At 46.7% G+C, this 24,991-nt stretch overlaps 1 protein-coding gene across 1 annotated transcript; it reads left to right on the forward strand.

Annotated features, from left to right (window-relative positions):
* The first annotated feature begins 3,998 nt into the window (after positions 1-3,998).
* RASL11A (RAS like family 11 member A) lies at positions 3,999-6,688 on the forward strand. Its single transcript, XM_073321111.1, has 4 exons — positions 3,999-4,351; positions 4,850-4,906; positions 5,027-5,106; positions 5,853-6,688. The coding sequence occupies exons 1-4, from the start codon at positions 4,228-4,230 to the stop codon at positions 6,303-6,305; spliced, it is 714 nt and encodes a 237-aa protein (XP_073177212.1). The 5' UTR covers positions 3,999-4,227; the 3' UTR covers positions 6,306-6,688.
* The last annotated feature ends 18,303 nt before the right edge of the window (positions 6,689-24,991 follow it).

Here is a 24,991-nt window from a genome sequence, read left to right on the forward strand (position 1 = left end):
TGGAACAAAGGACAGTAACTATAGGGGTTGTGAGTGATTGCTGGACCCAGACTAGAAGGACTCTAGTCTGTAAAAGGAAGCTTACTGGAATTCCTCTGAGAGTGAGGTTTTTATTTGCATTCTGTTTTTTTACTGTATTAGACATAGATTTGCATGTTCTATATTATTTTGCTTGGTAATTCACTTTGTTCTGTCTGTTACTACTTGGAACCACTTAAATCCTACTTTCTGTATTTAATAAAATCACTTTTTACCTATTAATTAACCCAGAGTATGTATTAATACTTGAGGAAGGGGGGGGCAAACAGTTGTGCATACCTCTCTATCAGTGTTATAGAGGGTGAACAATTTATGAATTTACCCTGTATAAGCTTTATATAGGGTAAAACGGATTTATTTGGGGTTTGGACCCCATTGGGAGTTGAGCATCTGAGTGTTAAAGACAGGAACACTTCTTAAGCTGCTTTCAATTAAGCCTACAGCTGTTAGGGGACGTGGTTCAGACCTGGGTCTGAGTTTGCAGCAGGCTAGTGGGTCTGGCTCAAACCAGGCAGGACACTGAAGTCCCAAGCTAGGAGGGCAGGGAAAGCAGGGGCAGCAGTAGTCTTGGCACATCAGTTGGCAGCCCCAAGGGGGTTTCTGTGATCCAACCTGTCACAATGTGTTCTATGTAGATGTCCCTCGACCACCTGATGGCGTCTGACACCATGACACATTAGCCAAGTGTAGCGTTGACCAACACCACTTCTCTCAGCACTCGCTCATTACCGGGGTCCCATGCACCCAGGGCTCCGATGATCACCACGTGAGTTTGGACCTCATAGCCCCTAACTCTCAGGGTGTCAGCCAGAGGGGCATATTTCTCCAATTTTCGAGATCGGGCATCGTGGAAAGCCAGAGTCCTGTTTTCGAAGGGCACTGTGATGTCCACCATGATGATCTTCTTCTGGTCCTCGTTGGTGATGATGATTTCCGGTCACAGTTGGCTGTCGGTTCCGGGGATGGCAGAGTTCATGGCTGTCTTCCCCACAGGTGGCAGGAGGGCTCTGCCCAGGCGATCTTGGATGGCGTTGTGCCACAGCTGCCAGGCTCTGGAATGGGGCTTGCAGCTACACAAGACGTGGGGTAGTGTCTTGTTGGCGTAGCCGCACTTCCTGCATTGCTTGTCCCAATTCTCGTGGGAATGTGGAGTGTGGTAGGTAAGGTGCATGTAATTGTCTAGGTAATTGTCTAGCTCTACCTGGCACTGGTGAGGCCTCAGGTGGAATATGGTGTCCAGTTCCAGGTGCCACACTTCAGGAAAAATGTGTACAAATTAGGGAGTGTCCACAGAAGAGCAACAAAAATGATTGGTTTAGAAAACCTGACCCACCAGGAAAGGTTTAAAAAATGGGCATGTTTAGTTTTGAGAAAAAGAGATAGGGGGGCTGATAGCCTTCAAATAAGTTCAGGGCTGTTAGAGGAGGTGATCAATTATTCTTCATAGCCCCTGAAGGCAGGACAAGATGGAATTGGCTTAGTCCGCAGCAAGGGAGATTTAGGGTGGATATTAGGAAAAACATTATAATTAATAGTGTAGTTAAGCTCTGCAATAGGCTTCCAATGGAGGTTATGGAGTCCCCAGCATCTGAGCTTTTTTAAGAACAGGTTGGACAAACACCCGTCAGGGATGAACTCTAGGTTTACTTGGTCCTGCCACAGCGCAGGGGGCTGGACTTGAGCGCCATGGCGCTCAGCCCAGAATCAGCAGGGGCCCTGGCCAGACTGATCCCCTGGCTGGCTGAGCCGGCCAGGAAAGCTGCCCGCACCCCTGCTCCGCCCCCACCTAGCCTCTTCCCCAAAGCCCCTGCCCCACCTCTTCCCACCCCTGTTCTGCCCCAGGCCCGCCCCCACTCCACCCCTTCCTCTGAGCAACGTCCTGGGGGACTGCAGCAGGGGTTGGGCGCGCCCTGCACTCACCGCTCCATGCCGCCAGTGAGTGCTGGGGGGCGGTTCCCCCCTGCCCCCCAGTCCCAAGGCTGGGAGTTAGAGAAGCAGAGTGGTGCGGGCTGGGGCCGGGTCGCTCCACTTCCCGTCACCCTGTGAGTGCAGTGTCAGGCCTGCCCTGCAATCACCAGGTGGCAGGAAATGGAGCGACCTGGCCCCAGCCTGCTCTGCAGGCTCATGCTGGGGGGCGGTTTTCCCCCTGCCCCCCAAGCCTAGGGAGGAGATGGAGCGGTGGAGAAGGGGCATGGGATGGGGAAGAGAAGGGGATAGGGGAAGCGGCAGCAGGGGGGAAGGAAGTGGGTGGGATGAGGAGGAGATGGAGTGGTGGGAAGGGGCATAGGATGGGGAAGAGAAGGGGATAGGGGAAGCGGGGGCCCAGCATGTAGATCCCCTTGGCAGCAGCTGGGGCTCCCCTGTTAAGCAGGCCCATCAAACGCTCACCCTAACAAGCCCCACCTCCCCTGCATCTGTACCACTCCGATGAGCCACCCCCAGACACCCTCCTCACTGAGCCCCACCTCCCCTGTACCCAGACCACCCCCCACTGAGCTCCAACCACTTTCACTTGGTCCTCCCTGCAGACTCCCATTGCCCCTGCACCTGGAACCTCCCTGTGCATCCAGATCCCCCACTGAGCTGCCTGCACCCAGACTGCCCCACACAGAACCCTGTGACCCCCATCTGGATCCCCCCACACTAAGTCTCTCTGCACTTGGATCCTGCTGCCAGGCTGAGCCTTCCTGCCCACATCTGGTGTGCCTAGTGCAAAAGGAGCAGGGCCCCAAGATGTTTCTGTGGCACGCATAGCCCTTGTGCTGTGTCAGGTTCAGCCTAACTGCCAAGTCCCTGTCCCAAGGGGGTGGGGGAGGCTGCAGGGTATTCTCCTACCTCCACGCAGCTAGTGGCCTGTGCTCCCCACCGCCATGGGGGAGCTTCCCACATTTATTTATTGTGTTTAAAAAATTGCATAATTTTAAGATATTATGCACAGAATTTGATGCAGAATTCCCTCAGGAATATGGGGTGCTGTACAGCTGTGATGGTGGGACCGTGAAGGGGGTGCTGGACAGTAGGGGATGTGGGGGAGGGGAGCGGGGCAGGGGGTATGGTGTGCAGGGTGCTGTGCAGTTGTGGTGGGAGGTCAGCAGAAGGGGTCTCTGGGCATGGGGTGCTGGGCATAGTGGGTCCAGGGGCCTTGGGCATAGGGATCTGTGGGGGAAGTCTCTGGGTGAGGGGGCGCTGGGCGTAGCGGGTCCAGGGGCCTTGGGCATAGGGATCTGTGGGGGAAGTCTCTGGGTGAGGGGGCGCTGGGCGTAGCGGGTCCAGGGGCCTTGGGCATAGGGATCTGTGGGGGAAGTCTCTGGGTGAGGGGGCGCTGGGCATAAGGGCAGGGCACTGGGCAGTGTGGAAGGGGCAGGCTGGCAGCACAGGGCTAGGTGGGCCAGTGTGCGTCTCGCAGTTGTGGGTTTGTAAACCGTGCCCTTGTGCTGGGCTGAGGGGGGCCACTCCCGCTGCGCTGCACTTCATTGCCCCCAACCAGCCCCTCGCTCTGCAGACCGCCCCCCATCACATGCCCTATTTCCCCAATTGGGGGCCCACAAAAAGTTAATCGGGCCCTGGACTTGAGGACCTGCCAGGTCATTTCCAGCCTTCCACGCCGAGGGCTCTGTGCGCCCGCTGGTGTCTTTTCAGCGGCATAAGCAAAGGCACATTTACAGGCCCCCGCCCCGCCTGCACACTCGCCCAGGAGCGGCCCCCGGCAGCCAGGGGGCGGCGGGCGGTGAAGCTGCCAGGGGAGTTTGCAGGGCCGGGGCTCTAGCGGGTTCACCTGTGGCTGGCGCGCTTCCCCCGGCGGGGCCAATGGGTCACCACCAGCCCCCTGACCCGCGGCAGCCGGCGCCCGAGCCCGAAGGCGCGCAGAGCCGCGGCTGCCGTGCGCGCTGTCTGCGCACACCCCGCCCCGTGCGCACGCAGCGACGGCCGCCGGGCTCAGCCTCCCCAGCGCCGGGGCTGGGCGGCGAGGGGAGGAGGCGGCTCCTAGCGGTCGCCGGGATCCCTTTAAAAGCTCGGGCTTCAGAGGCGGCTCGGGCAGCCGCAACATCTGCAGCCGCCGGCAGCGCCTCGTCCCCCTCTGCCTCCTGCCGCGGCTGCCCTCCTGCCGCCCGCGGGGCTCCCTCCGCGGCGCCGGTGTTTGTGGGGCACACGCTGCTGTTCCCGGCCCGGCCCGACCCCTCCCTGTCCATGCGCCCGCCGACCATGTCCACTAACTTCCTGCTCGCGCCCATCCTGGAGTGCCCCTCGGACTTCTTCCAGCGCCGGGACATCAAACTGGCGGTGCTGGGGGCCGGCAGCGTGGGCAAAAGCGGTGAGTTGCGCTGGGCGAGCCACTGCCGTGGGCTGGGAGCCGCGGTCGAGGGCCGTAGCTGGGGCTGGGGAGCGGGAGACAGCCGGGCTCCATCGCACGTAGAGATCCCGGGGGGTTGAGGGAAGGAATTTCCCTGAAAACAGAAGGATGTTGGCTGAGTCTCTCTGGGTTGTTTGTGGACGTGGCCCTTGGTCAGGAGAGAAGTGCCGAAGTCAGGGATGCCTCCTGCCTGAGCTGGAGAATTCCTTCACAGCCACAGAGTTTTCCCAGTAGCCAGGCAGGCCAAGCCTATTGTCCAATTCTTGTTCCTTTGACTGGCTTTGATCTAGCTGTACACCCCTCCAATCCAAATATGACAATTTTTTTAAAGCTCTTTATGCATTAATCTCCACTGATAAACCTGTAGATGTACACTCCTGGGAGTGCAAGAGGAGCTGGAGCATGATTGTAGTGTGTTTTGCCATGCGGCTATTAATAAAAGCATCTGGTTCTTTTCAGCTATGATTGTTCGATTCCTAACGAAGAGGTTTATTGGAGACTATGAACCCAATACAGGTGAGGATTTTTTTTTTAAATGTCTGTTTGCAGAATCTACATGCTAGCTACCATGTTGCTTTAGAATTTATTCCCCCTGCCCCAAAGCAACAGTTTTCATTACCTTTATTTATTTCTCAGGAAACTTATATTCAAGACTTGTTCATGTAGAGGGAGATCAAGTTTCCATACAGATCCAAGACACACCAGGATGTATTCAGGTACAGAAATGCTTCTGAACTAGTAATGGAGGACTTGATCCAAACTCCACTGAAAATCAGAAATGCTGTCTTTCTTTCCTACTATTCGTATCATTCACGCATCACTGCCTACAGTTATTTTATGACTAATAGCTGTGATTAAAGGTACATTAGCAAACATTTCCATAAATAGAATGGATTTAAGCCTGTACAAAATAATCTGTAATGGCTGTTTGGAATACAATTTTATATCAAACTTATTTATGTTGAAAGTTTATTAAGACTTTTTTAATTAAATTTTATTTAAAATACTAAATTTAAGACCTACTAGAATGTGCATGATAATGTACTCAGGCTGCCAGTAGAACATGACTAAAACCAGAATTTTCCCTGCAGATTTATTGAATATGCTAGAGTAGCTTGCTTGAAAATGTTGTGTGCTATAGTGATTTATATTATCTAGGACGAAGCTAAATGTACAGCGACTAGATCATCTGATTTATCTTAAAATGATTCAAGATGAAACATTAGTTTTCACAATTGTGTTCTTTAAATCTGCATTAAGCTGTTAAGCTCTATCAGTTAGTAAAGACTCAAAAATTGAACCATTCCTTAAATAGCCAGACCTGCCTCCTAATAAATAGGAATAAAGTTCATTTACATTGTACAGTGTGGTCAGATGTCTTGTTGCTTTATTAATCTGTTTGAAAGTAGTACAATTTAAGCTTCATCTTTCCATTATCTAACTTCCAATAATTCCTTTACAGGTGCAAGAAGGCTTTGTACAGGTGTTGGACTCTCTTTCCAGATGTGTGAAGTGGGCAGAGGGCTTTCTCTTGGTCTATTCTATCACAGACTACAGTAGCTATCAGTCTATTCGTCCTCTCTATCAGCACATACGCAAAGTCCATCCAGACTCTAAAATTCCCATCCTTATTGTGGGAAACAAAGGGGATCTCCTCCATGCGAGGCAGGTACAGACCAATGAGGGGATGCAGCTGGCTAATGAACTGGGCAGTGTGTTTTTAGAAATCTCCACTAGTGAAAACTACTACGGGGTCTGTGATGTTTTTCAGTATCTTTGCAGGGAAGTTAGCAAACTACACCACAGCAGCTGTGGAGACAAAAGGAGATCGTCCATCATCCCTCGACCCAAGTCTCCTAACATGCAAGATCTAAAGAGACGTTTCAAACAGGCACTAACTTCCAAAGTCAAGTAAACCAACACTGAGTCATGTGCAACTAAATGGACTTTTTTTTTTATAAACTGTAAATATTAAAAAAATATTTATTTTTGTACTCATGCCACTGATGTGCAGGTGGGTGGAAGTATGCAATATTTTGTTTAGTTTTGTAAGAAGTACTGTGCTGTAACAAACTGGATTTTGCTAGTGGTTAGAGAAAGGGATTGAGCCAGGAGCTGTGGTTTCTAGTCCTGTTTTGGACAGTGACTTGCGGTTTAATCTAGGCTATGTTGCTGTGTCTGTGCCTCCTATCTGTAAAATGGGGATGATAATGTAACACCTTTTGTCAAATGCTGTGAGATCCTTGGCTGACTAGCTTTACATATGGAGAAAGTATTATTAAAGGTGAAATGATCAAACTCTTCAGTCGCAATAGTCCTGTTTTAACAGAACACTTAGCAGGCCTTCCCTCCTTTATGGCCGACAGGTTGGTACCTGAGTGTGTGCAAGGATATGAGTTATTTTGCCAGCATCTGTAGAGTGGCAACAAGTCCTCTTGGGATTTTTGTTATACTGTGCTGTTCTCAATATGCATTATATTATACAAGCATTACCACATACCTTGCACTAGGAGATCACTGGTGTATATCGTCTGCCCTAAAGTAATCCTTTGTGTAGATCCATTGGCTTCCATGTATTTTCAGCAGGGATGAATGTTTCCTTGAAAGACACTGTGGGCCAAAGTGCTGGTTTTGGAGGTTCTGTGACGGTCACAAGTGGGAGGCATTGCTGTCGTATTGCTCTTTGAGTAGTATAGCAGTAGATCTACTGAACAGAATTGATTGACATACATTCTATTTATAGAGAAGTGGTTGTATTTAAAGGAATGACTTGTTTTTCTCAAGGCTTTTTTCATAGGTATGCAAAGGCAAGGCAGTGAATTTATGTGACGGCTTATCTAGTGTAAACTATGCTATATCAGAATGGCTGTAATAACTTTTTAAGAGGCACTAGAACAAGAAATATGGTCTTAGTTAATGGCACATGCACACCATTTTGGCAAGCTACAGCTTTGCTCTCCCAGCCATTTATATAAAATGCTCACTCAGGCCTAACTCCTGGTAGGCTTCAATAGAAGTTGTAGCTAGCAGTGTCTGGGGCCAAAGATTGTTATGCAGGTGGTGGTTTTATTTCCCCCCCCCATCTTCTCCTTGCTATTTTTACGAATATTTTACTTTCACAACCTATCCTCTGTGGGTGCTACAATGAAATCCATAATCCTCTGTCTATATCAGCCACTGCTGTGGCATCAGACTTAACACAATTTTAACAGTATGCTTCCACCATCCGCCCCCCACGCTAGCCTTGATTTATAGATGGAAATCCTATTGACATCAGTGGGAATTGCACATGTAGATCTGGGGTAGTGTATAGACTGCAGCATCAAGTAAGAGGAGATGCTCTGCAAAGAAATACCATTTTTAAAATCCCACAGGGCCCAAATCCTGCAGCCTTTACTCAGGGCTGAGTTCATCCAACATATACTTCTCACAACCCCTTTAGCAACTGCACCATTGTTCCTCTTCTATGGTCTACCACAGGCACCCTCTCCCAGGCTTCTGGTTCTCCAGTCATCCGCTGTCTTAGGCAGAGACATGCGTTTCCATCCCCTTCTGACTGGGCTATTTTCAGGCTGCCCAGTTCCCTGTCTACACTGTGTGAATTCTCCAGCAAGTCAGACTGCCTAAGCAGACCTGCTTTGCTTTCTTTCCCCCTCAGAGGCTGTGAACAGTGTAACTGCCTACAGTTATAAAGGTACTGCACAGCTTTTCCTACGCAAGCACATTTATTCCTAAGGCACAAACATTATAGAGAAACCATATTAAAACGAGAACCATGCGTGCTAATAAGCTTACCTGAAATCACTCCAACTCCAGCAAGGATCCTGGTAGGAGTCTGTCCTTCAAAACCCACCAAGGGGGTTTTGTGTGGTTACAAGTTCATAACTGCCTTGTGTGAGAACAAGCACATCTGTGAGTCACCCCTTTACACAGTTTGGGCTTCTGATCTTGTCCTCGTGTAACAGGCAACCAACAGACAATGGTTCGCTCCTCAGGGTGAGGCTTCAAAAAGCAGAGCTCTTGCATAATAGAGGGGGTATGTTTGCATACACCTTCCCCCAAGATTGTTTCCAGGAAACCTACTTAACTACAGTATCAGAGGGGTAGCTGTGTTAGTCTGTATCCATAAAAACAACAAGGAGTCTGGTGGCACCTTAAAGACTAACTGATTTATTTGGGCATACGCTTTTGTGGGTAAAAAGCCCACTTCTTCAGATGCATGGAGTGACTGAAGAAGTGGATTTTTTACCCCCAAAAGCTTATGCCCAAATAAATCGGTTAGTCTTTAAGATGCTACCAGGCTCCTTAACAATGAATGTAGTTAAGTGTCATCTGGCACGTTGTTTCAAATAACCTGCTGAAGCTCATAACAATTCCCAGGGTTTACGTTAGTCACGTCTCCACCCCCTCGCTCCCACCTCCCAGAGACATTATATACAATAGTACATAAACATTTGCATTTTTAATACAATGAACTCCTAATAAGCTTAATTCAATAAGTTTGTCCAGGAAATTGTCATACCTGTCACGGGCATACAGAGAACATTAAAATCAAGGCTGGCTTTGGCCTCAGTACTTGCTAGATATCTATTCCTGCTCCCACTGAAGCGAATGAAATAGCTTCAATTGAGTTGAAAAGAAGCAGGAGCAGACCCTATGGCAGTCTGCCTCCCACAAACACTTCATTGAAATCCCGAACTAGGATTGCAAATTGGGCACATATACCTTTGGTTAATTAGTAGCCATGGAAAGGCCCTCTGAAAAACCTGACAAAAATAAATGCCACTTGATGACATGCATATGAAAGACTTCCCCAAAATGGACGTCCCTTATTAAGGTATATTATAAGCATCTATTGCTAGTAGACTATAAGTGTCTACTGTTGTGTGTTTGTAAATAGTTTTAGTGCAATGAAAGACAAACTACAACTATAGATATAGTTCAGAGGAAAAGGCTGTAGTAATAGTTTTTGTTGTTGTTTAAGACCTTTGACTTTAGTTTCGGAAACACAACTCAACCCCACTGTTGTATACTACATTTGATTTGTGAAATTCTTTCCCCACCCACCACCTCACAAAGTTTAACTAAACAAGTTGCTTCTTGTGGCACCTTAGAGGCTAACAAATTTATTTGGGCATAAGCTTTCATGGGCTAAAACCCACTTCATCGATAAGCCCATTAACTTATATTGGAAGAAGACACACTTGTCTCTCATTCCCTCCCACCACTATGACTAAGCCAAATCAAGGCAATTTCAAAGGATAAGATGAGTGGATTTTCAGCAACAGCACTTTGTGCAGCATCACACACTATTATGACTGTTATTACCTTATGATCTCTCCCCTGTTGAGCTATTTTGCTTAGTTATCTCCCAGTATTGAAATCATCCCATTATGCTTTTTAAGACTCTGAATTTTAAAATACCAGTTGTCATAAGCTTGTTCTAAGTATTTCAGTTCAAGGCTTCCAGTATCCTAAATATATGCCAGGAGCTTTTTTGAGAAAAAGTTCCATTTATGTAGGGATCCAATCCTTATCCAGGGCTTGCTTCTCCACTGCCTTGCATCGTGTGTCATCATTCACACCTGTGCAAATTACTAAAAATTCAGAATAGTAATGATGCATGCCCAAGAGGCGCAAGGCAGTGGGAAACTAGTCCTTCTGTCTTTATTCACACAAAACTCCTATTGAGTTCAAAATGCATTTTATTGCAGTAACAATCTCAAGACAAGGACCATAAATAAGGCCAGAACCTTATTAGAAAAGCATCAGTACTAGAATATTATTAATCTAAATAGCATATTAGAACCTAAATAGAAAGGCATCAGTACTAAAATACCTGGATCTAATTCTTTTGTAATTTAAGCCAGTTTTACATGTGTAACTCCATTGACTTTTGATGGAGTCACTCCTTATTTAAAGTTAGTGCAAGCATATTTGGAATCAAGTCCCGGTGTTACTCCTGATTTACACCAGTGTAAGGGCAGGACCAGGTTCACATCCAGTTACTACTACTACTCCCATGGGTTTGAAGTCATTTCCACATTTGTCACTTCTAGAGAACAATACTTTGGGGAATGACTATACAAAGATAGTGATTCAACCGTGCTGCTGACGTACTTCTAAAAAGTAACATTTTCCGGAGGTAGCAGTTCAGAATGACACACTGATAAACCTGATGCGGGGTAGAACAGAGTTCACAAAATACTACCTCATCCTGTTTTTCTGATAAACTAGTTACAATTCTGTGCTAACGCCGCCATCACCACCCACCCAGTATTTAACAAAAACAAAACAGTTTTTTGATTAGAAAAGGTTTCTGGGTAATGCATTTACGTGGCTTCCCACTATATGATGCTGTTGTCCAAGAAAAAATTGGATCAGATATCTAAACCTAGATTCTGACTTGTTATGCCAGTGGGTATTTGGAATAAATCCATTATATTCTCTGATTACATTCATAAAAGGGCAATCAGGGTGCAGTCAGAAATGAAGCACACATTTTCTTGGACATCTGCAAAGCTTCATAGTGAAATTTGCATGTTATACAGCTCAATAGATGGTTCATTTGTGATTTTTAAAAAAACCTATTTGTTTGTTTGCCATTCAGAGTTTGATTTCTTGACAGCAAGTGGCAATTCATATGAGAATGCCTCAGATACAACGACCCAAACCTGCAAGCTGTTCTGTGGGGCAGACACTCCGAGGCAGAGCCCCACTGACTTTGATGACCTCTGAATGGACAGAAGGGTCTGTCTGCATGCAGCAGTTTGCAGGATTGGGACCCTGAAAGCCATATCATGCTCTAGATCTGTGCCCAAACTTCCATTAAAATTATATACATATTTTACCAGGAAACTGTCCCATGCTGTTTGTTTAATAGTTTTAGTCCTCATGGTTGATAAATGGTAATTTATTCTTAGAAGCAGAAATATTTCCCTCACAGGCTAATTGCAGCTTTTCCCGTTATTAAAATTGATTCCTTTCCCCATGTTTCAAATGGAGTGTGAAATGGTTTCTCTCCTCCCCACCCTGCCGTGGTTGTGAGCCAATACCATGAAGTACAGGTAATCAGCGCAGCTCTGGGAAGGGGAGACTAAATTCTCCCCTCCCATAGTGGGAAATAAAGTGATTCAAACGCTCACTAGGCCACTTTCTGTCAAGAAAACAAAATCTGATTCAAACTGATACCCGTCATTCAGGCAAAGACTCCCACTGAGGGCAAGTCACTGGGATTTTTGCTTGAGTAAGGATTGCATGATTGGGCCCAAAGGTAACTGAAAGCGCTGTAGAAACATTTTAAGGAGAATGCTGTTGGCCTATGGGTAGCTTGACAGGAGCCTGCTTATTTGGTATACTTCAGAACAGATATTGGTTCATTTTAAAATTAATACTTGCTAAGCACAATGGGATGACTTCAATGCTGGGAGATAACTAGGCAAAAGCACACAATAAGGGAGAGATCATCAGGCACTAACAGCAATAACAGGTGTCTTATGTTGCTGAAAACCCCCTCATCTTCCTAGGATTTGAAATCGCTGTATAGCAATTCACTGCTGTTGGTGCAAGGGAAGGAAAGGTTTTTGCAGACAAATAGAGAAGATGTAACCTTGCAACAGTTTGGAGCCTGAGGATGTTGAGACATCAGTTTCCAACACTATAACCATTGGGGTAGCTGCCTAGAGAGCTTATCTCTCTGCATACCCTCAACAAATCAGCCTGGCTCACACAATAATCAGACTGCAGTGCCATCTGCTCCCTCACTGAGGCTGCTCACTAGTCTCTCTGAGGCAATGTGCACTACAAACTTTTACCGATGCAGGTTACATTGGCATCCAGCCACCTCAGTTAGTGCATTGCTTGTGGTTGTGCATACTTAGCTCTTTGCATTGGTGCTGTGCGTACTCACTGAGAGTGCTTGCATCAGTGCACAGTGGGACACACCATGGGTAGGTATGCCACTGTGCAACTCACCACTGTCCACCACGTAGGGTGACTAGACAGCAAGCGTGAAAAATCGGGACAGGGGATGGGGGGGTAATAGGAGCCTATATAAGAAAAAGACCCCAAAATCGGGGACTGTCCCTATAAAATCGGGACATCTGGTCACCCTACCAGCACACTATCTTTTGGCAATGCATGGTACGGCAAAAACGAGTCATGCAGGGGTCAAGTTCTATCATGCAACTTTATCCACCCCATCATGCAATCTCTATCCCATAATTTTCATGCCTATTTGAAAAGCCCATGAACCCACATGGGACTTGTTGCTGTCCACCGCCCCTGACAGATGCAAGGAGCGTTCCAGCGCTGCTCTATTGTTAGGAGCATTGCAAGCACGGGACCCACAATTATCCGGTATTTGCAGAGCCACAAGAAGAGCTGCAGGGAACACAATGATTTCCTGGAGGGCAGATTGCTATGGGACATAGCGAGAACAATTCAAGGTTGTTGGTGGCATTCACAGAGCAGCTGCAAATGGTAGTGTGACACTGCTGGGCATGAGAAACGAGCACTGACTGGTGGGATCACCTCATAATGCAGGCTTGGGATTGGATTGCTGGAACTAGTGGTGCTGGGGGGGTGTGGCAGCATCCACAGCTTGAAGTGGTTTCCATCATCTAGAGGTTTCAGAGTAGCAGCCGCGTTAGTCTGTATTCGCAAAAAGAAAAGGAGTACTAGTGGCACCTTAGAGACTAACCAATTTATTTGAGCATGAGCTTTTGTGAGCTACTGATGAAGTGAGCTGTAGCTCACGAAAGCTCATGCTCAAATAAATTGGTTAGTCTCTAAGGTGCCACAAGTACTCCATCATACTGAGGCTTTACAGTTTGGTTCAATGGCTTTCAGCACCCCACGCTATACAAACTGTTCCAATGCCACTGCTTGGTAGGATGAGCAGTTGCTGCAGAAGTTTCGGATGTGCAAGGCCACATCCCTGGATCTGTGTGCTGTGTTCACCAAACCCTCCAGTGCAGGGACACCTGAATGAGAGCTGCACTGAGAGTGTTTCAGAGTAACAGCCGTGTTAGTCTGTCTTTGCAAAAAGAAAAGGAGTACTTGTGGCACCTTAGAGACTAACCAATCTATTTGAGCATAAGCTTTCGTGAGCTACAGCTCACTTCATCGGATGCATACTGTGGAAAGTGTAGAAGATCTGTGATTTCACTGTGGAAATGTTCAATGCTGGATTTCTGCCAGTGGGAAATCATTGTGGCGTTGGAAAATCCACTGTGGGTGCTGTCATCATGCAATTGTGCAGGACCATTAATGGTCTCCTGCTATGCAGGATTGACTCAGCAATGTGCACAACACAGTGGATGGATTTGCAGCAATGGGGTTCCCAAACTGTGGTGGAGCAATAGACAGCACACATATCTCTATTGTGGCACGAGACCACCTTGCCACAGAGTACATCAACAAAAAGGGTTACTTTTCTATGGTACTGCAAGCGCTGGTCAGAGGTGGATTAAGGTCTCCTGGGGCCCTGGGCTGGAGCAAGTGGGGATGCCCTGGCATGGGAACTGTGGCTCCACCCCATGCCTTCCGCCTGTGGCCCCACCCCATTCTACCCCTTCCCACGTGGCCCCGTCCCTCTTCCGCCCATGTCCCTGTCCCTATTCCGCCCACCCCCCTGCTATGGCCCTGAGACTGGAGAAGGTCTGTGCCCCTGCCACGACCCTGAGGCTGCAGCAGGGAGCAAAAGCTCTTCCAGCCTTGGGGCTGCAGCAAGGGGAGATTTTTCCAAGGGCCCCAAATTGGCTGGGGTTCCTGGACACAGGCCCCATGTGGTAATCTGCCACCGGTGCTTGTGGATCACTGGAGATGCTTCATCAACATCAGTGGTGAGTGGTCAGGGAAGGTGCATGTCACTTGCACCTTTAAGAACACAGGACTGTTCAGAAAGCTACAAGCAGGGACTTTCTTTCACAACCAGTGGATTACAGTTTGTGATGTTGAAATGCCAACAGTGATCCTGGGGGATCTAGCCTTTCCCTTAGTCCCCTGGCTCAGGAAGCTGAAGGAATGTTGGCATTGTTTTCTCACAAAATTAGACCTCAGTGAGATAAATATCCCAATGATTATAGCGGCCTGCCGCATCCTGCATAATATCTGAGAAGCAAAGGCATAAAAGTTTCCGCTGGAGTGCCTGTCTGCTGAGTTTGAACAATGAGACACGGGGGCTATCAGAAGAGTTCAATATGGAACTACATAGCTCAGGGAGACTTTGAAAGAGCCTTTAACAGCAAGCCACAGTAATGCATTGTAATGTATTGTGCTCTGCCTGGTCCTGCAGTTTGGGGGCCTGTGTTGGTGCACATCTATATGAATATAACACTGACAATGCACCTAGTAAAACTGTGGTGCTTGCTGTACATTTAAGATTATTATACTGTGTTTGTCACTGATCCTACGAGTTGTGTCACAGAGTACAATATCAAGTAAGTGGGTGCTTTCGCTACCGCCAGGCATTATGCAGGGTGGGAGCTATTATTTTCCAAACAACAGTGTTATTGACTAACAAAAACACATCAAAAATTCTGTGGAACTTAAAAGCAAACTGAGTGGAACAGAGTGTAAAGAAGAGGAAGGAATATTCATATCCATTTTAGATACATTGCCCTATGAGAGCCACGGTTGATGTGTATGTAGGTGAAGCTATGTTTGTCTTTAATGTCCCACATTATGAACAGGTAGGGATAAGGATATAGCCCCTGGTGCCACATGGAAAGTTGAGGAGGTGAGTGCTATACTGGAGTTCTCTCTGGACTGCAAGGGAATTTGGGATTGCTGAACCTGTAGGTCCACAAGAGTCTGCAGTATCTGTGTTTGCTGCCAGAGAAGCCCCATTATGTCATGGTGCATCTCCCTGTCTCCTTTTCCTGCTGGGACTTTCTCCTGTTTGCTCTTTCCCTCTCTATACAGGCCTCCTCTTCATGCTCCAGGCCCTTAGCTCGTGGTCTGATACAGCACTGGCTTGCAGGATCTGAATGAACATATCAGCCTGAGTTCTCTTCTTTCTCTTCCTCTGGCGTCTGCATCCCTTGGTTGTGGACGGGGAACCGCTCAAGTCTTCAATGGCAGCAGCTGCAGATAAAACCCACAGATGTACCATTGTCAGTACAGTCACAATGGAAAGTGAAAGTTAAGATTCAGAACTCCCTTTCCTTGTTCCCCTAAAGTTTTAAACAAGACAGGCTTATTGACTTTTCTGCTTGGAATTGCTTGTGCACAGCACCAGCCATTGTGAGTGTGGCCCAGCGAGGGTGAGGGAAATGAGGATGGAAAGTGCTTGGTTGCATGAATCTCTGAGTAGAGAGCAATGGCACTGAATACTGGCACCATTTTCCACAGGCGGTGGTGATTTTAGCTGATAGCCCACTCCTGAGGGTAACAAAGCCACATAGAGCACAGCTGGTACTGACGTCCTGAACCCACTCAGGCCTGCATGCTGCTAGCCTGTGGGGCCTGCCGAAATTATCACTGACTGGTGTGGGAAAGTGTCCTATCGTGGAGGAAGAAATAAGGCTGCCATCCCTAGGAACGTTCAGGAGAGGATTGCAGATTATCTCCATGGAAGTTTCATCAAGATCTCTCAGGAGGATTCAACAGACATCCTGGCGGCTTGGCATTGGATCGACTGTTGGCCTTCCTGGCCTCCTAATATGCCCGACACAATTCCTTGGCTTTCATGTGGCACTGCTGTTGGTCCCTATCGTACCCCTTCTCCTGCATTCCCTGAGCAATCTGCTCTTAGATGTCCAGGCTTCTATGGCTGTTCCATAGTTGTGCCTGCTCAGTCTCTTCTCCCCACAGGCCCAGGAGATCCAATATCTCCTGTCTACTCCAAGCCAGAGCGCGTCTGGAGCATGTAGCTGGCATGGTCTGCTGGGTGGTTGGACACAACAATGGAGAGCTGCTGCGTGGGCTCACCATGCTGGAGAATCAGGAAAAGGCATTTCAAAAATTTGCTCAGTTTTTAAGGGCAGGAGGCTTCCAGTCTCCATGACCTTGGGCCGTGGAGTTCACTATTCTGACCAGAGTGGTCAGTGTGGGACAGCTGGTGGAGGACTGTTAAGGTTGATATAGGTAAAGCAGCGTCTACATTCACTCTGTGTCGACCTCAGTACATCAACCGTGGCTGGACACCACTTGGGGAGGTGCTGTTACATAATGGTGAGTTCACATCAGTGGGAAACAAGCTTACGCGTAGATACATTTACTACTAGGTTGACGCAAGGCGGCTTACGTTGACCTAACTTTGTAGTGCAGGCCAGGCCTGAGAAGCAAGGGTTAGTATTAACTTCCTGCTTGAAAATATACAGGCCCCCAAAGGAAGCATGCAGCATGCCTCAGCTCCTGTTATACCTAACAGGTATCTCTCAGCTCTTCATCACTCCAACTCCGGGGGTGAGGAGGGAGTTTCCAGTCAATGGGCAGGACAGAAGCTTGCAGCATGTTCACTTCTCTTCCTCCTTTGTAGAACCTGTACCCTTTCAGACACAATTTCCATTCCTTTGAACCTCTCTGCATTGGGAGCATCTGGCTCAGTCTTTGTAGATCAAATGATTTTCTCCCAGCACAGTATCAGAGGTGCAGGTCGGACACTTTATATCAGAGCCCAGATCTCTCTAAAAAAAATCATTTCTCAGCTGGTGCTTGTAGAGAAAGTTTCAAACCCACAAGAATTATTTTAATTAGGTCAGCTTCTGCAAATCACTGAGTGCCTTCCAGGAACTGTTTTGTTCTCCCAAGTTAAGGGAGCTCAGCACCTTGTAGGATTTGGCCGAGAGATAACTCAGGTATCTATCAAAGTTCTGTTCTCATACGAATCTAGAAAGATAGTGCATCTGATGGGCCAGATGGTGGCTGTTGCCTGCTAGATACGCAAGAAGCCTTCCCTTTTATCTCAAGATCCAGGACCAGCTACAGCACCTGCTCAATGCTAGCACCCCCTGCAACATTAGCACCCTGAAGGGAGAGCAGAGGACATGATGAAAAGCCATGGCATAGAAGAGAACAGGCTGCAGCCTTTTAAGAGAGGCCTTGAGAGCTTCTGGAGAGCTCCCACATCTACCAAACCAATGCGTTATTTTGTTGCTGTTGCGCTTTGAACACGTAGCAATGAGTGTAACGTTTGCTTTCCCATTAATGGGCGTATATTAAGCATCAGATTCTTGTGTTGATGTATTTTCACGCAGCAGCAAAATGATTCAGATGCAGGATGATCTCTGAAGTCATAGTAACATTTAAACAGGAAAGGACATGCATAAGAATTTGAGTGTAGCTTGACAATCTCATGTTGTCAATATTCTCAGCACAGCACACCTAAGCTGAAAGGCTACAGAAATAAAGCAGAGGCCTGTGCAAATTCAAGCATGTCCCTTGAAGATTTTTTTTTTTTTTTAAATCTGGTAGTCTACTGATAAGCAAGTCTTATCAACATTTGTAATGAATAATTGAGTATCAAGCTTTGTCTGATGTCAAGTTGTGCACATTTCTTATGCAAAAGCTGCTGGTTTCATAGTGAAACGCAAGCTCTTTTTGATTTTTACTAGGTATAATAGAACAGCAGACAATACATATGTATGTAATTAGGCTAATTTGATTGAGCAAAGGTAGGTTTTGCTTAATATAGCTGAAATTCCCAGAAGCTGTGTTCTGGACATAATGAATTGCTCCCCCTCCTCATATACTCAATTGTTTCAGAAATCTCAGAACCAGCTTGGAGAAATGGGGTGGTAATGATTAATTGTATTTATTAATTGTTCAGATGTGACAGTGTTAAATATAAGCAAGGCAGAAAGCAGAATTAAATTATTTAGCTTTTGCAATCAGCCTTCCCTGACTGCCACCTGTGTTTCCCTCTGATGTCATGAAGCAGTGGAAAGGGAAGTTATATCTTACATGGTGCTTGGATCAGAAGATCATCATTTTCAATACAATAACTTCTCCTCCACGCTGAGTCAACAGAAGGGAAGTAAGGAGAGAATTGACCAAATATCTGCAAGAGTTTCTAGTCTCAGGCCTGTGGAGCCCTGTCCTGAGGTAAAAAGAGGCACCTTGGTAAATGCCTCTGAGCCACCATCCTGTGTCAGAGTAGGCACGTAGGAGAGAGAATAGGTGAGACTGTTATGTATGTTGGGCCCATTCAGGGTTCAGTAGCATGGTAGGAGGGTGCAGTCTATCTTTGAGCTGTTCGGGTTCTGCCTGCACTTATAAATACCTCCTTTGGGGAGCTGAGTTGGAGGCATGTTTCCCCAGATTTTTCTAGCAAAAGTCTCTGAGATTGTGTTCTAGTGGATAAAACACTACACTTGGGAGACAGAGGTTATATTCTCAGCTCTGGCCTGCAGGCTGACCTTAGGCAAGTCACTTCCCCAGCTGTAAAATGGGGATAACCCAACAAAGGAGTTCTAGCTACCCAAGCAATAAGAGAACTCTGAGCTGCTAGCAGGCTGCTCTCTCTATCTCAAATCTGCCTACATGGGTTTGAAAAAAAATCACATTGATTCATTACCTGGCTTATTCGTTCTCTAGCTTGTTCCAAGAAGAAAGCCACTCTGATCAAGATGAGGCAATCCACACAAGGATGGAGGTTTCCATGGGCCACAAACCATGTTAAAGAGGAGAGTGGCTACAATCTGCTCTTTTATATATGGCTGTAATGCTCCAGGTAAACTGTCAATGCAGCCCGTTGTTAGGCAACGTTGGGGTTTTCTTAATCTTTAATATAAATGACTTTGGCTAAATATGAGGGGAGCTAATCACAGTTACTGCAAGTGATCGGTTCTGAGATCATTGTGGAAAAAATAAACTCAAACCAAGATGGACTACACACAATATTAATGCCTCTTCCTGCACCTCCTGTAACAAAGAGATACCACACAGGAGCTCTAGTAATAGACCTCTCTATTTCCTGCTGGCCCCAGTCACAGCCCATGGTAATAGTAGCCCTGCCCGGCCCAGCCCACTAAACTGAAGACAGCAGTGATACAGAACCTCTCATTATGAAAAGAACATATTCCTTGGTGATGTTTAGTTACTTGCTATTTTTAGAGATCGTCAAAGGTGAAAAGCAGTTTTTAAAAACACAATTGCATTTTCCAAGCACTCTCATGTGTTGCTTTTTAAAAAAATAAAGCTCAGAGCTTGCTGCAGATCCCTAGCAAAGTGGCAGATTCTGGGTTTGATACAGTGTTTTGAATACCACATTCTGCTTCCAAACAAGGATAGAATGAAAGGAAGATTGTAGTAATTGTTAGCAGCTTTTGGAGAGAGCACTTCCTGTAGTGAGGTGAATTTTATAAATATAATAAAAGCATGCACTCAAGTTGGCAAGTTACTGACGCTACAAAGAATTGAAGTAATAGTTTACTTACATAGTGCTTAACAATTGCTGGAGGTCAGGAGACCTCCTGGGGTTTGAACAGATAGGTTTTTTATAGTAAAAAGATGATTAACAGCAGCAAACTCCTTAATGAAAGATTTCCTGGAAGGAAAGAGAAAAGATGGAGATTTATGTAAACCCCTCTCTGCTACTCACCATAAGAAGCAAGGAGATCAAGATAAGATTTTTTTTTTGGCTGATAAAAATTGAACAATATAGCTCCTGTGGTGGTAATAAAGGTATATTTGTGTAGCCATTGCTGACTGCTCAAGAAAACACGGGGCTTCTAAACTAACAGAGACCTCTCACAAAGGGAAGTCTGGCTAATGATGAACATTCTAGGAGTGTTGCCAACCTACAATGCTATTTCAAGTCTCATGAAAAATCTCAGCTTTCATTTAAAATGTAGTTTCTAGCCCTTACAGTTACAAAGAGAAGCTTGAAAAAGTGAAAGGCTCAAAAACCCGAAACCAATAAAAACCCAAAGTTTAATTTAAGGTCTCACGATTATTAAGCTAATCTTGTGATTTTTAAGACCTGACATGATTTTTGAACCTTTGGGGGTAGCTATATAATGGTAAGAGTGTTGCATCTCTGCAGTGATGTTAATTGCTTTTAATACAAATACCAAATTAAGGCCTGTCAAGGTTCCTTCCCCACTCTGAACTCTAGGGTACAGATGTGGGGACCTGCATGAAAGACCCCCTAAACTTATTCTTACCAGGTTAGGTTAAAAACTTCCTCAAGGTACAAACTTTGCCTTGTCCTTGAACCCTATGCTGCCACCACCAAGTGTGTTAAACAAAGAACAGGGAAAGAGCCCACTTGGAGACGTCTTCCCTCCAAATATCCCCCAAAGCCCTACACCCCCTTTCCTGGGGAAGGCTTGATAAAAATCCTCACCAATTTGTACAGGTGAACACAGACCCAAACCCTTGGATCTTAAGAACAATGAAAAAACAATCAGGTTCTTAAAAGAAGAATTTTAATTAAAGAAAAGGTAAAAGAATCACCTCTGTAAAATCAGGATGGTAAATACCTTACAGGGTAATCAGATTCAAAACATCAAGAATCCCTCTAGGCAAAACCTTAAGTTACAAAAAGACACAAAAACAGGAATATACATTCCATTCAGCACAGCTATTTTACCAGCCATTAAACAAAAGGAAATCTAATGCATTTCTAGCTAGATTACTTACTAACTTTTTATAGGAGTTCTGAGCTGCATTCCTGATCTTTTCCCGGCAAAAGCATCACATAGACAGACAGACCCTTTGTTCCCCTGCCCCCTCCAGCTTTGAAAGTATCTTGTCTCCTCATTGGTCATTTTGGTCAGGTGCCAGCGAGGTTATCTTAGCTTCTTAACCCTTTACAGGTAAAAGGGTTTTGCCTCTGGCCAGGAGGGATTTCATAACACTGTGGACGGAAAGGTGGTTACCCTTCCCTTTATATTTATGACAAGGCCCATTTCATCATTCTTTCTGCAGCCAAAATTCCCGAGGTTTGATCCTGTACTCTTTATTCATTCAAGACTCCCATTAGCATTAGTGGGAGCGTTGTCTGTGTAAATATGAAACTGGGGGTCTTTTATGGCTGCCAACAGTAGTAAGAGATGAGGCCCCCAATCTAGCAAATACTCATGCACATGCTTGACTTTAACTATGAGAGTAGTCCCTTTGACATCAATGGGAATGTACACACCCATGCAGTTAAGCATGTGTGCAAGTGATTGCAGGGTCAGGGCCTAAGATAGTAACAAATCCATGGACAACTTCACATCTTGGTTGCAAATTTTTTGCATATTTGGGGGAAAAAAAGTCCCAGGCAGCATTGATAGAATTTAGATTGCCCTCTGGGGAACAGGTAACGAGGGCTGGTAGCAAACCCTCCCCCACCTTCTATTATAAAAGATTCTTGAGATCTTTAGTTTGCAAAGAGGGATGGGGGGGTTCTTACAGGTGAACATTTAAACTTTTTTTTTGGCCAAGCTTGCAAAGGCCTTACACTCAGCTTCACAGCATGTCTCTGTGTGTCTTAGGGTTGCCAGGCGTCCAGTTTTCGACTGGGATGCCTGGTCGAAAAGGGACCCTAGCAGCTCCGATCAGCATTGCTGACCAGGCCATTAAAAGTCCAGTAGGCAGCAGTACAGCAGGGCTAAGGCAGGCTCCCTGCCTGCCCTGGCTCTGCGCGGCTCCCAGAAGCAGCCAGCATGTCCCTGTGGCTTCTAGGTGCTGGGGCAATCAGGGAAGCTCCATGTGCTGGAGCACCGGCTCCGCAGCTCCCATTGGCCAGGAACCATGGCCAATGGGAGCTGTGGGGGCAATGCTTGTGGGTGTGGAGCCGCTTGGCTGCCCTTGCGCCTACAAGCCAGACATGGTGGCCACTTCCAGGAGCGTGCAGAGCAAGGGCAGGCAGGGAGTCTACCTTAGCCCCACTGTGCTGCCAACTGGAAGCCACCTGAGGTAAGTGCTGCCCAGCCACCCTGAACCCCATCCTGCACTCCAAGCCCAGGCAGGAACCCCCTCCCACACACTAACTCCCTCCCAGAGCCCACACCCCAACCCCGTGCCCCAGCCCTGAGCCACCTCCACACCCAAACTCCCAACCCTTAGCCCACTCCTGCACCCCAATTCCCTGCCCCAGCCCTGAGCCCACTCCCACACTCTGAACCCCTCGGCTCCAGCCCAGAGCCCCCTCCTGTACCCCAAACCCCGCATCCCTATCCCAGAGCCTGCACCTCCAGCCAGAGCCCTCCCTCCCTCCCTCCCACACCCCTGACCCAGACTGGAGCCCTCTCATGTACCGTGAACCCCTCATTTCTGGCCCCTCCCTGGAGTCTGCACCCCCAACCGGAGCCCTCCCTCCTTCCCTCCCACACCCCAATCCCCTGCACCAGCCCAGTGAAAGTGAGTGAGGATGGGGGAGAGTGAGTGACACAGGGAGGGGGGATGGAGTGAGTGGGGCGGGGCCTCAGAGAAGGGGCGGGGCCTCTGGGCAGGGGGTGGGGCAAGGGTGTTTGGTTTTTTGCCATTAGAAAGTTGGCAACCCTAGTATGTCTGCCTGTATGATGAGAACTTTTGAACACTGTATCTGAGAAATTCCAAAAGTTCAGGAAACGTTCTAGGTATCAGCGGCCAGAACTATCTTCATTTTGGGATACGTAGACCCCCTGGTGGTTCTTTAACACACCTATAGCCTCAAGCACCTATAGACAATTGCAGAGATCACACAACAGGTTGATGGCACCCATTAACACCTTCCAGCATAACAATACCCCAACTCATCTGGGAGCATGCTCCTAATAGAGTTTGAGGCCTGGTATACATCAGAAAATTAGGTCAGTTTAACTATGTTGGTTAAGGGTGTGAAAAATCCACCTCCCTGAGCAGCTTTGTTAAAATTACCTAAGTCCCTGTGAAGACAGCACTGGGGTGATGGAGGAATTCTTCCATTGACCTACCTACTGCCTCGCAGGGAGGCGGATTACCTACGCCCAAGGGAGAACTCCTCTTGTCAGCGTAGGTAGTGTCTATACTGAAGTACAACAGCGGTATTATGGCAGTAGCACCGCTGTAGTATTTTAAATGTAGACAAACCCAGTGATAGATTAAGGTATAAACTAACGACGCTACAGGTTAGGGCCTCACAGTACGAGGGGCCTCTATAAAAGAAAAAACTGGCTCCATTTCAAATTTTATCAAAATCGGTTATTGACAGGTGGGAGGCCAGGGCTGAGAAAAAAAATGATTGTTGCACTTGTAAAATTAGTATTTCTACAAGTAAATCTGCTAACCACAGCCAGTGGGAACCACAATCGGCTGAACCTGCGGACGAGGCAGGTAAACAAACCGGCCCGGCCCGCCAGGGGCTTTCCCTGCACAAGCGGCATCCCAAGTTTGGGAACCACTGCTCTAGAGGCTCACCAGTTCCTGCCAGCTCATCCCAGGGCTCAGTAGTCCTTACCAAGGCTTCTCAGTCCTTTATTACCTTTCCCAGCTAATGATCCCCCACAGCAGCCTTCTTTCCCCAGGTCCTCTGCCTGGAAACTATGGAGAATCATTCCCCCCCAATTGCTCTTACTATAAGAAGAAGCCAATAGCTTAATTCTGTCACCTGACCCCCTGGGCTCATTCCCATCAGGTGGGAAGCAGCTCCCTTGAAGGGAATGTCTTGGAACAGGTACACTGGGACTCATATATAGTCCAGGCTAATTGCCCTGTTACACTTGTAAAGTGGAAATGCCAGATTTAAGGTCGCCTCTGCAACCTTAACTCCACCCCCTTATGCAAGCTTTAGGATTAGAACTGGGTGAACTATTTTCAGCAAATAGAAATTTGGCCCCCAAAATGCATTTTTCAGGGTGCAAAAGCTATTTGTGAATTTGGCGAATAGCATCAGCTGTATTTTTTTTCTTTTGGAAATGTCAAAATGTTTCATGTTTTAACATGTTTCATTTTGACATTTGCACAATGAACTATTTTGGCATTTTCTTTTGAAAGTATCAGCATGTCATTTGGAGTAGGGTTATAAGACAGCATAAGACAGTTTTGGTTTGAAATTAGCCAAGCTTTTTTCTTTTGATCAGCCAGAGAACCAAAAAAATCAACCATTTGCTCAGCTCTAATTATGAGCCAGTCTTTGAGTATGTTTGCACATTTCTCCCCCCAACACACAAGACCCCCAAAGTTGGGCAAATTTGTGCAGGCAACTGTCAATCTGGCCCTTCCTAATATCCAAATGCTTGACTTTGTAACCTAAGCAATCACATTAAAAGAATGTTATCTGTGTAATGGATTCATTGTGTGTGATTTTAAAGCTGTATAACAGATTCTTATTCTATCAGTATAGATATGCATGTGCACACACACACACGTCGGGCTGCTACTTCTTGTCTTAAGAAGCTCCATGAGGTAAGATAATCAGAGAATTTTGGGTTTCTCCTAAAACTTCTTGAGATTCATTAGTTAAACAACAACAACAAAACCAACCCGGCATATTGCAACTGGTTCACAGCTCCTTCTGGAATTTTTAGGGCTGCTCAGTGTTGTGGTACACCAAACCCCTAAGGTAACAGTAGTGTGCCACGACTGAAGGCACTTCAGTGACTAGACCTTGTAGTGCTAGCCCTGGTGGGTCCCAACAACCCCTCAGATACTTGACGAAAGTGAAGGTGAATTTTCCTAGGGCTGGCAGGAAAAGGAAAAGTTGCA

The sequence above is a fragment of the Lepidochelys kempii genome, chromosome 1 (assembly GCF_965140265.1).
Source record: "Lepidochelys kempii isolate rLepKem1 chromosome 1, rLepKem1.hap2, whole genome shotgun sequence".
Lineage (NCBI taxonomy): Eukaryota > Metazoa > Chordata > Testudines > Cheloniidae > Lepidochelys > Lepidochelys kempii.

Coding starts and splice junctions, on each gene's coding strand:
- RASL11A (XM_073321111.1), top strand. CDS start 4,228: ATGCGCCCGCCGACCATGTCCACTAACTTCCTGCTCGCGCCCATCCTG. Junction 4,352..4,849: donor CGGCAGCGTGGGCAAAAGCG/GTGAGTTGCGCT, acceptor GGTTCTTTTCAG/CTATGATTGTTCGATTCCTA. Junction 4,907..5,026: donor AGACTATGAACCCAATACAG/GTGAGGATTTTT, acceptor TTTATTTCTCAG/GAAACTTATATTCAAGACTT.